Source organism: Hippocampus comes, unplaced genomic scaffold (genome assembly GCF_001891065.2).
Source record: "Hippocampus comes isolate QL1 unplaced genomic scaffold, H_comes_QL1_v1.1 scaffold45, whole genome shotgun sequence".
In the NCBI taxonomy this organism is placed as follows: Eukaryota; Metazoa; Chordata; class Actinopteri; order Syngnathiformes; family Syngnathidae; genus Hippocampus; species Hippocampus comes.
The window spans coordinates 3,224,167-3,237,934 of record NW_017805783.1 but is presented as its reverse complement, the minus strand read 5'-3'; the positions used below and the strand labels follow the sequence as shown (position 1 = coordinate 3,237,934).

Sequence of the window (13,768 nt, the reverse complement as noted above, 5' to 3'; positions counted from 1 at the left end):
CAGTGCCAACCACTGTTGGAGCATCTTTATGTGAGTATGGATCAGTTTCGAATATGTTACACAAAAAATATGTGATCCGCTCATCCTAAATCAGACCATCTGCAAATGATTCTCAGCATTCAGCATTTCACGAACAGCTGTTGACTTTAAAGCAAAGAGTTGCAGCACTGACTCTTCAACAAAACACAGCCTGTAGAGTAGGAATGAGAAAAGAAGGAAGATTGATAAAATGAGTCGAGATGAAGAGAGTGTTCGAGAAGGGTGTCAGGTAGAGGGAATATGTAAGGCCGCCCTGTGGAGTGAACAGGTTAATTTTTCATGCTGTGGTTTTCAAGGGCCCAGAACAGTCAATGCTATGGCTGGCTGCAGCTTCCCGAGAGAGCACTTGTTGTTTGAGGCCCTCGGGCAGGTTTCATGTCGACTCTCTCCATAAATTGCTACCATACAAGTGAATTACTCCATGATGTGTCAAGGAGACAACTAACAGCCCAAAAGGCATCAACCTACACACTTATTTTCTTTTCCCCTCATAGTAATTCTTTAATGACAGCTGGTGCAACAAACAGAGATATTCAAGTCCAACAGTATGATTCGCTCAACTGAAGTTTTTAATGTATAAATCTAACACAACAATGCACTAAGAAATGTATATTCAAAATTATAAGGGCAAGATCAAATGCTTACAATGTAACTCGCCTAAATTATTGGGACAGTGAGGCTAATTTCTTCATTTTTGCTGGGAATTCGAAACATTTCTGATTGACAGATGTGAATACAGTGGGCAAAATTTCTACTCAAATAAGAGTTATCCTGCAATATTATCAAATAGACATATATATATATATATCCATCCATCTATACATACATTTTCAAATCTGCTTATCCTCACGGGGGTCACTGGGGTGCTAGAAACTATCCCAGCTGTCTTCGGGCAGTAGGCGGGGTATACCCTGAACTGGTCGCCAGCCAATCGCAGGGCACACAAAGACGAACAACCATACGTGCTCATAATCACACAGTGTTCCATTAGCCTGCCATGCATGTTTTTGGAATGTGGCAGGAAACCGCAGTAGCTGGAGAAAACCCACGCTGGCATGGGAAGAACATGCAAATTCCACACAGGAAGGCCGGAACCGGAATCAAACCCTGCACCTCTGCACTGTGAGGCGGATGTGCTAACCAGTTGCTCACCGTGCCGCCCAAACAAGGTGGGAAATGTAACATTTTAGACCTTTTGTTGTTCCCCACATTAAAAACAAACCAAACAGTACAGATACATTACAATTTTGGCAATTTGCTTACAAAAAAAGCCACACGGTGGATGACTGGTCAGCACGACTGCCTCAGTGTGCAGAGGTCGATTCCGGGGACTGGCCTTCCTGTGTGATTTTCTGAGCCATTTCGTGGCAGACACAAATATGTACAAGTACCAGGTGGCTGCTACTCATAACTTCTTACATTTTTGTTCGCGGTTGTTTGGTAATTACGGCCATTCTATTCTCTTAAGATAGCTGCCAATTCAATTCAAAGAAGAGTGGACCGAAAGTGTTGCATTCATTCTCCCTCCAAACTAGCCTATCATTATAGGTAATGACAATTTCCAGTTTGAGATGTCAAAATGAGATGAAAAGGCATTTAAAGAGACATTTCTGCAAAATTCACAAGAACAAGAAAATAAATGCACTGAAATTGCAAGCGGGATTTGTCACATCTGTGACACAAAAACAAAAAGCAAGTCATGACTCTGTGGTGTGGATTCGGAGTAAGCAGCAGAAGCCTTTCTCAGATGTAGAAATGAAAATAAAATGCATGGATGAAGAGATGGAGTCAGTATTTGAAGGCAAACAAAAAGAGGAAATGACATCTAAATTTAAGCATCCGCCCCGCTGAGATTCCTCAGCAACCAGACGCCCTTAAGTCCTGGCTGGTGATCTCTTTAAGCAGCTGTGTGATGGAATGAAAAATGCAGAGTGCATTTTTCTAGCTGTGGATGAGTCTACTCACACAACTGATAATGCTCAGCTGAAGGTGTTTGTAAGGTATTATCAGATGCATCAAAGTGAAAATAGAAATTGCATTTTATATCAATTAGTATTTTTTGTTGTACCAAATGAAAGAGGCATTTTGTTATCGATATATATCAATATATGAATATGACAGAAATATGGCGTGTGCCCTGACTGACCTCAAGGAATACACAGTTGACCCATTGCAAAGTATATTTTGGCCCTTTACATTACGTATTTGCATATCCCTACAGTCAAGATTGTCCATGTATGTGAATGTGAATAATTGCTTGTTCACTTTGCACCCTGCAACTGACTGGCGAACAGTCCAGGGTAACACTGCCTCTTGCCCAAAGTCAGCTGGGATGGGCGCCAGGTACTAATGACCCTAATGAGAACAAGTTGTAAAGTTGACTATGGCGGGCAAGACCCTTTGCTTGCAGTAACTGCATGAAGCCTGTGACCCATTGATACCGCTCAAGTTTTGCATTCTTTCATAGTATGATGCTTTTCCAGGCTTTCACAGCAGCCTTTTTTCAGTTGTTGCTTGTTATGGGGATGACTCCCTTGACTCTCCTCCTTTTTTTTTTTAAATGCATGCAAAAGATCTGTTGTTCTCAAACACTCTGTCATTTGAAATTAACTTGTATGTTGTAAAGAAAAAAAAAATCATTCATACATACGATGTCCGACGCAACAATGAAACAAACCGATTACCCTTGAAGCCAAATAAAATCTCTGCTATGGTTGTGATATATCACATTAATGTGACACCCATTCATGATTGCATTTCTCACTCTCTCACACTCATTTCGCATGTAGAGTTGTACATTTAGGCAAGACGACGAGCTCAATATTTGCAGCTCGTTTGTTCATCTGTCACTTGTAAATGTATTGGCTATGATCAATGTTTGTGCAATGGCTCAGATAGATTTCTTTTTTCATCTCTCCTCTCAGCTTTGCAATTGACTACTTTTCACCCATAGACAGCGCTCTGGTTCTCATATTAGTTACACATCTAACTGTAACTGTTGCCTGCATACGCAAAACCCAAATTCCAAGCCTGAGTGTCGGCATTCAACACTGCTTGTGGTTTGAATAATCAATGTAATAGGACATAGCCATCTGCCTCAGTTCTTTTGCTCACATGATAAACAGGTGGGTTCGAAGAAAGGGTGCTTCCAAGTTGTCTGTCAAATGCAGAAATAAAAAAATTTTAAAAAACTGGAACGCTTATCTCAAATTCATATTGTGATGTCAAACCCAAATGATTTCATTTCCAGACAGATTATTGGCACATGCAAGTTTTCTGTCCATCCTCTATTCCAGTGTTTCCCAGCCTTCACTGAACCAAGGCACCCATTTTATCGTGGTAAAATCTTGCAGCACACCACCAAACAAATGTAAAAAAAAAAGTACCAATACTGAAAGTTGAAATTCAACTGCAAAGGACAGTCAGGATTGCCGAGAAGATCATTGGCACCCACTCTTGAGGACTTGCACGCTGCAAGAACTAAGACAAGAGCTCGCAAAATTTCATTGTACCCATCACATCCTGGTCATCACATTTTCCAGCTCCTTCCCTTGGGTCGGTGCTATCAATCAATGCACACTAAAAACTGCAGACATTCCAGTAGCTTCTTTCATTTTGCCATTAACTTCTTAAACAGTTGACTTATAATTCTAAAGAGACATTTTGCCAGTTTTGCACATCGCTGCAGTGATATTTTTACTGTATACATTTTGTAGTTTAGTCACTCTGTGTTATTTGCAGAACTTGTGGATCAATTTTACCATACCACTGGACAATATCAAATATTTGAGGACTCTCTGCATAAGTGTCACTGCATCAGAATAACCACATTAGTGGTCACTTTAAATCACTTGGCGACTTTCTGCACCATTTGCACAATTGTCATTGTATCAGCATTCACGTTCTACTGGCCACCTTACATTGCTCAGTGCCTTTCCCTATTTATGTGTCCAAGTCTAACAGTGTATTTGGATTAATGGCCTGTTCAGACTGGAATGGCTTCAACGACTGGAGATAAATGCCTTGTGTGTTTTTAAATATGCTTGGCCAATAAAGATGATTGTTATTCTGGTTCTGAAAATGATGATCTCATCTCTATTTACTCACAAATTGACTTACTCAGTGTGAGGTCTGGGCCCATTTTTTTGGTTTGATTTTTTTAAACACAAAGCCAATATGCTTGCAGGAAGATAAAAAATGTATTGTATGTTCTGCTATCTGATAGAACAGAATTTAATTGTTCTGTCTGTTACTATATGTCACTGGCATAGGTAAAGATTAAGACATAATTTGTCTTCATATATATATATAGCGCAGATGCTAATTAGTGCTTTTTTTTCTGCCACAGTACTCACCTACTTGCAGATTTGGTAGGTTCATCATGGGTGTGACAGAACAGGGCTGCACTTTTTATTGTCATTCACTGTTAATTGGCTCTTTTCCAAATGAATAAGTGATCCATTTGGTATGTGGATGACAGGCCAAATGTTTTTTTTTTTTTTAACCTGGCAATACTAGGTCGTTCAACAGTGAAAACTTGTGGGTGTGTAATATGGTGTGGAACACATTTGACTTTAATGGAGCGAACAGAGTTCATGTCTGGTCATGTTTTTCTAAACTGTAATTTTTCATTGTATTGCAGAAGATTTTTGGTTGACGAACCTCATAATTTATTTGCTGTGGCCATGCTGTAGTTCGCAGATGATACTTAAGTTACTGCCTCGTGAAAGTTCTGCTCGGTTAACCAAAATCCACAAGTTTACCCTATATTTTAAGTCAATTGTGGATTTTGGCCTCGATCTGTTACATTCCGGGTGTGGACAAATTACTGTTTATGGCATACAAGGGAATGACATATCTTAATGTGTTGGTTTTGTCATGGTTTTGCTCTATCTGTGTGTGTGTGTGTGTGTGTGGGGGGGGGGGGTTGTTTGTTTTAACACCAGCTGGAGTGGAAGGCGTGCCTCTTCAGTGACACACTTGTGTCTTGTTCCTAATCAAGTATTTAAGGACTGCCAAAATCCCAAATCTCTGTTGGATTATTGACCTTGCTTGCTATTTATGTTCAAGTGATATTTTTGAGACCTCTTGCCCATGTTCATAGTTGCTCCTGTTTCGCTAGATTCTTGTTTAGTAAGTATTTTGGTTCTCAAGGGATTTTGGACTACTTTAAGTTTCGTGTGTATGGTTTCTTGTCTTTCGTTTTGAGTACTTTCGGTTGTAAAATTTACCTCGCAGTTTGCAAGCACTTTCTGTTCATACCTGGTTTTCCTGGCTTATTTTTGCCAACGATTTCTGTTTATACTTTATAAATAAATAAATATTTTTTTGTAATGTAGTTTTCCTGAGTCCGCACTTTTGGGATTTCCCCCTCCACCTGGTTCGTGTTAGGACCGTGTCAGGTTTAGCACATTTGTTTTTTTGGCTGGTTTCTATACTATGGTAACTCTCAGTTTCAAAAAGATTGGTGACCGCTGAATAGTGAACCCTTACCATGATGGGAGTAGCAACGAAAACCGTTCTCGTGCCGGAATATCATAAAGTACAAGCATGACAGGCTTCCTCATCTGAATTTGCAGCACAGCTGAGGCGATGCGTTTCAAAGAGAGTAGTGTTTGAATGGCTGCTATGTGGGAGCTCAGAGTCTCTAGCTATGGATTAAGCTCAAAGCAAATAGTAGCATTGAAGAAACTGAGGTAATCTCTTCCCTCTCCACCGTGGCCCACTCACCATACCTGTCCCCCCATTTTTAATCCCCTTACTGAATTAGTTTTTACAAAGCTGTTCAGAACGGGGTTTAATTCACAGTGGTTACAGAGGTTAGTGTAACACGAGAATGATCCTGTCTCTGTTTCCCTGAAAGTTAATTTGCTGAAAGATTGATGCACTTTTCATATGGCTAAAGTAACATCATGGAGGGTTACAGTGCATGTCGGTATTTTGATTAATGTGGCAGATCATGAACGGCATCCAGCAGCCAGGTAGATCAAAGTATGGACAAGTAGCTTTTGGAGATGTGCACTCAGCGACCCGACTCAGTGGTGTATCAGGACCTCTTCATCGTCTTCACTCAGTAACTTTCAAATCCAGTTTAATCACCTACAGTGCTCGGGATAATTTACCCCACAGCGTTCTGTATTAGCATAAATGTACTTTCGTTTTGCATCCTGATATGTTTCTCTCCAATTTTACAGAAGATTCAAGTTATAAAAGAAATTTCCATCCAAGGAACCAGCACACTCACAGCCAAAATCTGCCTGCACACCACATCTCTGTGTAGATTAAAGTTGTAATGCAGTATTTAGTTGTGTTTACGGTAACTCTTGCACATTAGTAACAGCGCAAACATGCCTATGTGAAGACAAAATGGAACAGAACTACAGTAAGTACTGTAAATCATACAATCACTGAAACAAAAACCTTGTGCCAACACAAACATGAAAGGTGGATTTGCATAAAGGTCCATATCCCTTAAATTATGCTAAGTATGATAAATACAGGCAGCACAGCGGTCTACTGGTTAGCATGTTTGCCTCACAGTGCAGAGGTGGGGGATTCGATTCCAACTCTGGCTTCCCTGTGTGGAGTTTGCATGTTCTCCCTGTGCCTGCTGGGTTTACTCAGAGTATTCCGGTTTCCTCCCACATTCCAAAAACATGCATGGCAGGCTGATTGGACATCTAAATTATCCCTGGGTGTGATTGTGAGCACAAATGGTTGTTTGTCTATGTATGCCCTGCGATTGGCTGGCAACCAATTCAGGGTGTACCCCGCCTACTGCCCGAAGATAGCAGGGATAGGCTCCAGCACACCCGCGACCCTTGTGAGGATAAGAACATGGATGGATGGATGTTAAATACAGGTCAGCGAAATGTTTCATGGAATTCATTTACAAAATAGGTAACTAAACCATTGAACTAAAACATTGGAGGAAAGTGACTTAACATTCGAGAACTCTGCTCTGACACTGCCCCCCCCCCTCCTCCAACAGCGAAAGAAATTTATTCACATAGGAAGGGAGAGTGCGTTCTTGACTTTTTTTCAGGAAATTTGACAATGAGATGCCACTTTTCAATTTGGGATGTCTGCTGTGGAACCAGGTCTGAGGATAGGATAATAGCCAACATGCCAACCATTTAGAAAAGAGCTTGTCAAAACCTGCTAGAGCATTAGTGTTTATGTGAGCGCGCACGAGTGTGTGTTTGTGTGTGCGTGTTCGTGCGTGCGTGTACAACGCAGGAGGAAATACAACACATGCCATCACTTCTGACTGACAGCCTAAAATAGTGACGCGTAGGAACTCGGGGGGCGATGCTAGATTTTGTTGTTTTTATTGATGTTAACACCAGCTCCTTTCTGCAAAACTGTACCCTAGAAATGGCGTAAATAACGTCGGTTATGTGGTTTCTGTTAAGATTGACCGTCTCTAAATTTCGGATGAAAGGATGCAATAGGAAGAGGAGAGAGAGAGAGAGAGAGAGAGAGAGAGAGAGAGAGAGAGAGAGAGAGATTTTAATCACTCCTGTCGCTTTAAGGACTCTTATCAAACGCTTATTATGCGAAGAGAGAGCACCGTGAGCCACCGAGCAAGCAAGAGACGGACCGGAGTGGATTTGAGGGGGAAGCCAACATTATCCGAGCTGGAATGGACCGCTTCTCTGCCGTATGGAGTTTGATTTCAAATTGGACCGCTGTCTGACTCGGACGCTTCGGTTCGTTGAGGATATATTGCGCACAAGTAGCACGCAACACTTCAAGCACAGCGAGGAATCATTTCTCAAAACTCAACACGCGGGATTATTGAAGGAACACATCACTCCTCGGTTGACCACCAGCGGTTCGGTCTGGATTGGATAGTATGTCGAGCTCTTTTTGACATTGGATCATGGATCGGGGAGGTGGGGAAACAACAACGGCCGACGACATGATTTCCCTGCACTGTTTGCGCCCCGCAGCGAGGTTCGGCGTTGGCGCTCTGTCAGTGTTCCGATGCAACAAAAGTTACAAAGCGAGTCTAATGCGTGGATTTTGAACTGGATCTGCCATTTTGCACCTGCATTAGCAGATCGCGCATCGACACGGTGCAGATTCGTGACCAAAAAACGTGTGGCTTTTGCCCTCACCTCTCCAGCCTGTGTTGATATTTGCACGTTTGCTTGTCGTAATGGAGATTGGCGAGGTTTTTTACTCAAGGTCATTGAGTGTTTAAGGCTTGATTTACACAAGGTAATTTGCAGTCGTTGCAGCACAGCCTAGGATTGCTCACTGTGTTTGTTGGTGATTCCACGGCGCAGACAGAATCTCCCGTAGAGTTCTGTTTGCTTTGGTTTTGACACTCCAAGCACCCCCCCTCCCTCCTCCTAATATGGATGGTAAATTGAAGAAGGGTCGGAGATGCCGGCCCAAGCGGGAAGGGGTGCGAAGGCTGCGTGATACGGGCAGCAAGGACCCGCGTAGCCCCGACCCCAACTCCGCGTACTCCGATAGGGAGGGACACAGTCCGAGGAGGGACGCTAAAAGGGCGCCGCACCCCGCTGTGGCCGTCCGAGCCCCCCACACCCCTCGGCGGAAGAGACGGGAGTCCAGCTCTCAGGAAGAGGATATAATTGATGGATTTGCTATCGCCAGTTTCATCAGTCTGGACTGTCTGGAGGTAAGCAGGAAGCCCATTATTACCTCCTGTCTGTTGATGTGTACACTCACCCAAAATTACATCATTGCTTCCTTTGCGGGGTACGGTGGCTCTCCACTGGGGTGCTGTCTTGATTGATTTCTAAACTTTTTTTTCTACTCGGGGCCTCAGGAAAATGGAAGGAACAGGATGGCTACTTCATGGCGTTAATGTGTGTGCGTGCGTGTGTGTGTGTGTGTGTGTGTGTGTGTCTATGAAACATTGTAACACCTATCTAATTAAATCTCTTAAATTGTGTGAATGTGAGTGTGAATGGTAATTTGTCCTGTGATTCACTGGTGAAAGTCCAGGGTCTACCCTGTTTCTCAAAGAAGCAAATGGCCGTTGGACCTGATCTTGGCAGATTCCACTTTTTTAGAGAATAATGGATACAATTGTAGTGTCTCTCACCATCCTTATGTTGAACCCATCACATTGGATTCCGGTTGTTCAAACTATAGGTTATTCAGAAAGAGCACATTTATATAATGATTTTAATAACAGACATGTTTTAATCTATGATACATATGTAGGCTACCTCCTTAATTTAAACATGTGTTCTTAAAAATATAAGTGTAAGGTGACCTTTATTACACCCTGTAATTCAGTTTTTAAAGTGTCGGTGTGGATAATACTTCGGTTTGCCTGCTGCTGCTCCAATGAATTTTGCTACCTTGTGAATGAGACATTTCCGACTGGCAGCAAAGGGGTCATGAAGGAAAACAAACAGGTGCTGTCGTGTCTCAAATGGCTTGGATAGTAATGTACTCTCACATTCACCCGGAGTTGTAAATGCACTCCTGACATTTTGCTTGCTGATGAACATCCCTTTCAACAGTTATCTGTTACAGTCTGATGGGCAGGTTGCTGATAACTGTTTCTGGCATTACTTAGTGTTTCTAATGTTAGAATGCTTTAAGGAATGAAAGACATTCTCATGTGACATTCTCTTATTATCTCATTAAGTGGCAAATGAAAAATAAATCTTTACTCCCAGTGGGCCATCACTCTGACTGACAAGGCAGATGTGTGACTGTTTTGATTTTCCATGGCATTAAGGGTTGTCTCATTTAAGCTGGAAAAAACAATCTGGATCTTTAATAAAGACAGCTAGCATGTCCTCAGAGGTCTATATTTCAAGATGATGACCTAATTTACCAGCCCACTGATGATACCACAAGACAACTTGCCACCCATGAATACCCAGCAAAGGAATTAATCAGTCATGTCTCTTTACTCCTACACGGTACTCGATTCGATATGGTTAAATGCAAGTTGTAGCAGAATAATATCATGGAATATCAGACAGGAGTGCACCACCAGACAAAAGCAGAACAGTAGAATTGCCAAATGATGCTCATCAGCTGGGCATTTGTGAACGAGTTTATCCTGTTCAGGTCAAGGGTAATTCAATTGCTTTTGCATTTAGCTGAACCTTTCACTTTGCTTGGAGTGGATTAGAGGGGGCGGGGGGAGAAGGGGGTTGAGGTGCTGGTGAAGTGAAGGTGCTTGAACTCTAACCAGCAACAACCATTGAAGTGCTTTTGAAGTCCCAGAAGGAAGCAGCCTCTCTAGATCAAATATATTGTACCTCATTAAATCTGAGTGTAAGATTACCATTAAGCAGGATGATCTTACTATTTAGTGTCGTGGATGTCATAGCCGTGCTTACATTGTGACATGTTTATGAAGCCAATGTGTGAAAGGAGATCCCCTTGTGTGTTATGATCTTGTATCTGTGATTATTTCTGCCCTCCTGAGCATCTCACAGCTGCTGACTACTTGGAGCATGTCATAGTAGCTAAGTGCTTTACTGACTTCTCTTCTAATAGCATGCCGGTGTCGAAGCGACTGACTTGGAAGATTCTCTTTCGTGGTGCATTTATATATTCACATTTGCCATTTTAGTCTCAAATCAAATTATTTTGGCTGCGCTGTCATTCTTATTCCAGGAATAATTCTTATTACACTACAAACAGCAGTCATTTTAGTGCGAGGTGAAATGGATACACATTATGTCTGTTGATCAGGCCATGACTCATGCTTTCACCTTCATACTGGATGCTGGAGTTGAGTGCGTGACCTACACCACCCGTGCTAATTGCTCATCAGTTATGAGGAGGCTGGCACTTGCAGCGTTTTACCAGGGAATAGTGCTGACCTATTGCATCACGCGCCGATAAGCTTGCACCTCATCAGTGGTAGGAGTGTGTGGTCCTTTTGACCCTGTCAAGGTGATTGATGGCCAGCATGATTGTGTTAGTGTCCGACTACTGTCCCATTAGCATTGTGGAACACAGATGACCCGCCTCTCTGGTTTCATTGAGAATGCATGGCATAAGTATTCCCTGTGGTTTTATTATTATTTTGAGTAAATTATTATAGTTACAATTGTTAACATTATTCTTTTTTTAGCATCCATGTCATCCTTGGGCACTTTTAAAGCACCTACTTCATTTTTTCGTGAATGCCAGCATCACCTCATTGTCTTAGCCTGGAACCTATACACAGATGTTAGTGAATGTTCATAAGTCTTTTTTTCTTCTGTCATTGCACTTTTTGCTGTTGATATTTTAGTTCCAAACTGATAGATTCTAGATTCCTAGATTCTCGCTTAGACTCTCGAATGGCCTCATCTGATCTCCTAACCCATTTCATTAATGCTGAAAGCCATTTGTCACCATGGGTACGTATGATAATGCCATATGTATTTATTTCAATCCCTAGAGGACTCGGGAACAACGATTACACAAATACCAGCCGTCTCTGAATTTAAGAATCAGCTTTGTTTGAGACTGTGATGTTTCAGTCTTTGCAAGTACTACATAGTTCCCTCTTAACAATTTCAAATAAAAGTGCCACTGCACGCGCTGAGCACTTGATTCCCCAGGATAGATGATTTTCACCTGATAGCAATGTTCTCAAACAATTACCCTCTGCTGCTTTGCCATGGGTATTGAACAAGTGAGTGGATAATAAATAATCTCACAGCATTAATGATGTTTGATTTGCTCCGTTTGCTCTCTGAGTAATGTCGGATTCACCAATCCCCTCTAGTTAATCCAAAATCCTGCCGTTCATCTGCTTTTAACATGAATTTACAGATTTGCTTGGGTCTTTTGTTCTGCTGAATGAGTTGTTAAAAATCACTGGATTGCGGATTTAGGTTTAATTAAATTATAGTAGTGGTGTCAAGGTGTAAGGATGCTGAAAGTGAGGCAGACCCTTTTATTTATAGCGTCTTTTTTTTTTTTTTGCTCGGAACGCTGTTGTTTTGGAGATCTTTCTTTTTATTTATCCAGAGAAGAGTAAGCGGGCCCGTTTTTTTTTCCTTAAAGTTTTGTTTTACACACATCATCATCAGTTCTGGCCACTGAGCAGCTCTATAGAGTATCATGGCGAAATTAAGTTTTCTGCCCACATGGATCCTGACAATGATCTTTCGGGAAACTGTGAATCGCTACTTCTCTTTCTCCACCCATCTTTTCCCATCCTGTACTTTGGTTTAAGACCGCAGTATTCCGGTTACAATTGTTTGTCTTTGAATGTAATCAAGTGACAAAATGTGAACTCCCGTCTGAATTTGACATCTCCCTCCTCCAACACACTTGATTCAAATGACCAGATCATCTGCAAGCTCTGAGAAGCCTGATAAATGATCCTGATCATTCTAATCAGGTGTGTTGGAAGAAGGAGATATTTAAAACAGGTTGGGTAGCGTATCTTGACTTGGGTACCTCTGATCTAACAGGTGGACTTTTAGAAAAAAACTCTCCTTGGGGGATGACGGCATTTTCAAGCGCAGAGCGGGAGAGAGAGAAAGAGAGACCGTGCCGGTTGTCTGAGTAAAATGATAAAAAAGAGAAAAAGAGAGAGCGCAAAACAAGCCCTCAGCAGCATTAGCCACTCAAGATGATTTTTTTTAAAATATTGGGAGCAATCTCGATGTGTGACGGGTACAGCAAGTTCCCGTTCATGTTTCTGTAACATTTCGCTGCACTGCGTTTTTGTCACATTATTGCAGGCCCAGTTGCGGTCATGCATTTTACTGGTGTCGTTTGAGGGGCAATATACACAAATTATCTCGCAAACAGTGATGCGAAACCGCTTATTTCGAACCTTGTATAATACATCTATGTCAAATAACGGGTAAGTCAGCGCATCTTGCAAATTTATCAGTTTTGTGTTTAATTAAATAGGACATAAGTACATTTGTACGTGAACTGAGAAGAGAACAGCATTATTTCATAATTCATACTTTTTGTACATACATGGCAATTTCCCGCGGATCCGCGGAAATCCGCCGTTTTATTTCTTAAATTGATCATTTTTGTGAATCGTCTAAATCCGTTGAGAAAATTTTAGGGGCGGTCAGGTACCTTATCGTCGAGTTTTCACGAGCTCTCCCGAACAGTCTCTCCGTTTTCCGTTTGTAAACAGCCCTGCGATTGGACGTGTATGAAAGCTTCAACTAATCAGATCACTGAAGGCATTATTTGTTGCGGAAGTCTTAGCTCGATTATAAACGGCCCAGCGATTGGTTAACTACAAGCGATTGGACCAATCAAATTGCATGTAACATATTGTTTTACCTGATTCATGGCGGCCTGTTCGTCTCGCAAATTCATTGTTCTGGGATCGTTTTGAGCGGAATTATGAAATTTTTGACGAAAGATCAGGAGTCTTTAATCCTAGAAATTGACTCAAATGTCAAGAATAAATTCCGATTGGACTGGCTTGACAGAAAAGTCACTGTAAAGGTTAAAATTGGTTCCAAGTTCGACGAAGTTACAGAAGCTCTTGGACAATAAGCTTTGACGTAGCAGGCAAAGCTTATTGTGTGTATTGTAGTGACTTAATTAACTATGGCTCACGTGGATGCGTTGCACTGACAGATCATGCAACAAAAGTGAAAAAACATGCCGACAAAATCGCCATTCGACGGAGCAATTATCCTTTGGGATCGGCATTTTTCAATCAAACTTCGTCAGCGGATACAACTAAAGACGTTACGCGCTAGGGTACTTTGGCTGAACCAAGCAACGAAATCTGCTCCAC

The 13,768-nt window shown here is 41.7% G+C and overlaps 1 protein-coding gene across 12 annotated transcripts in view; it reads left to right on the top strand.

The window, feature by feature from the left end:
- Positions 1-7,597: 7,597 nt before the first annotated feature.
- Positions 7,598-13,768, top strand: part of fbrsl1 (fibrosin-like 1) — a 302,213-nt gene continuing 296,042 nt past the window's right edge. For 11 of the 12 annotated variants that reach the window (XM_019885189.1, XM_019885188.1, XM_019885187.1 and 8 more), the window contains exon 1: positions 7,599-8,692. In XM_019885189.1, the coding sequence (XP_019740748.1) occupies positions 8,405-8,692 (288 nt within the window). In that variant the 5' untranslated portion in view covers positions 7,599-8,404. Of the gene's footprint in view, positions 8,693-13,768 lie in introns of all 12 variants that reach the window. The other variant, XM_019885190.1, reaches the window with a different exon arrangement.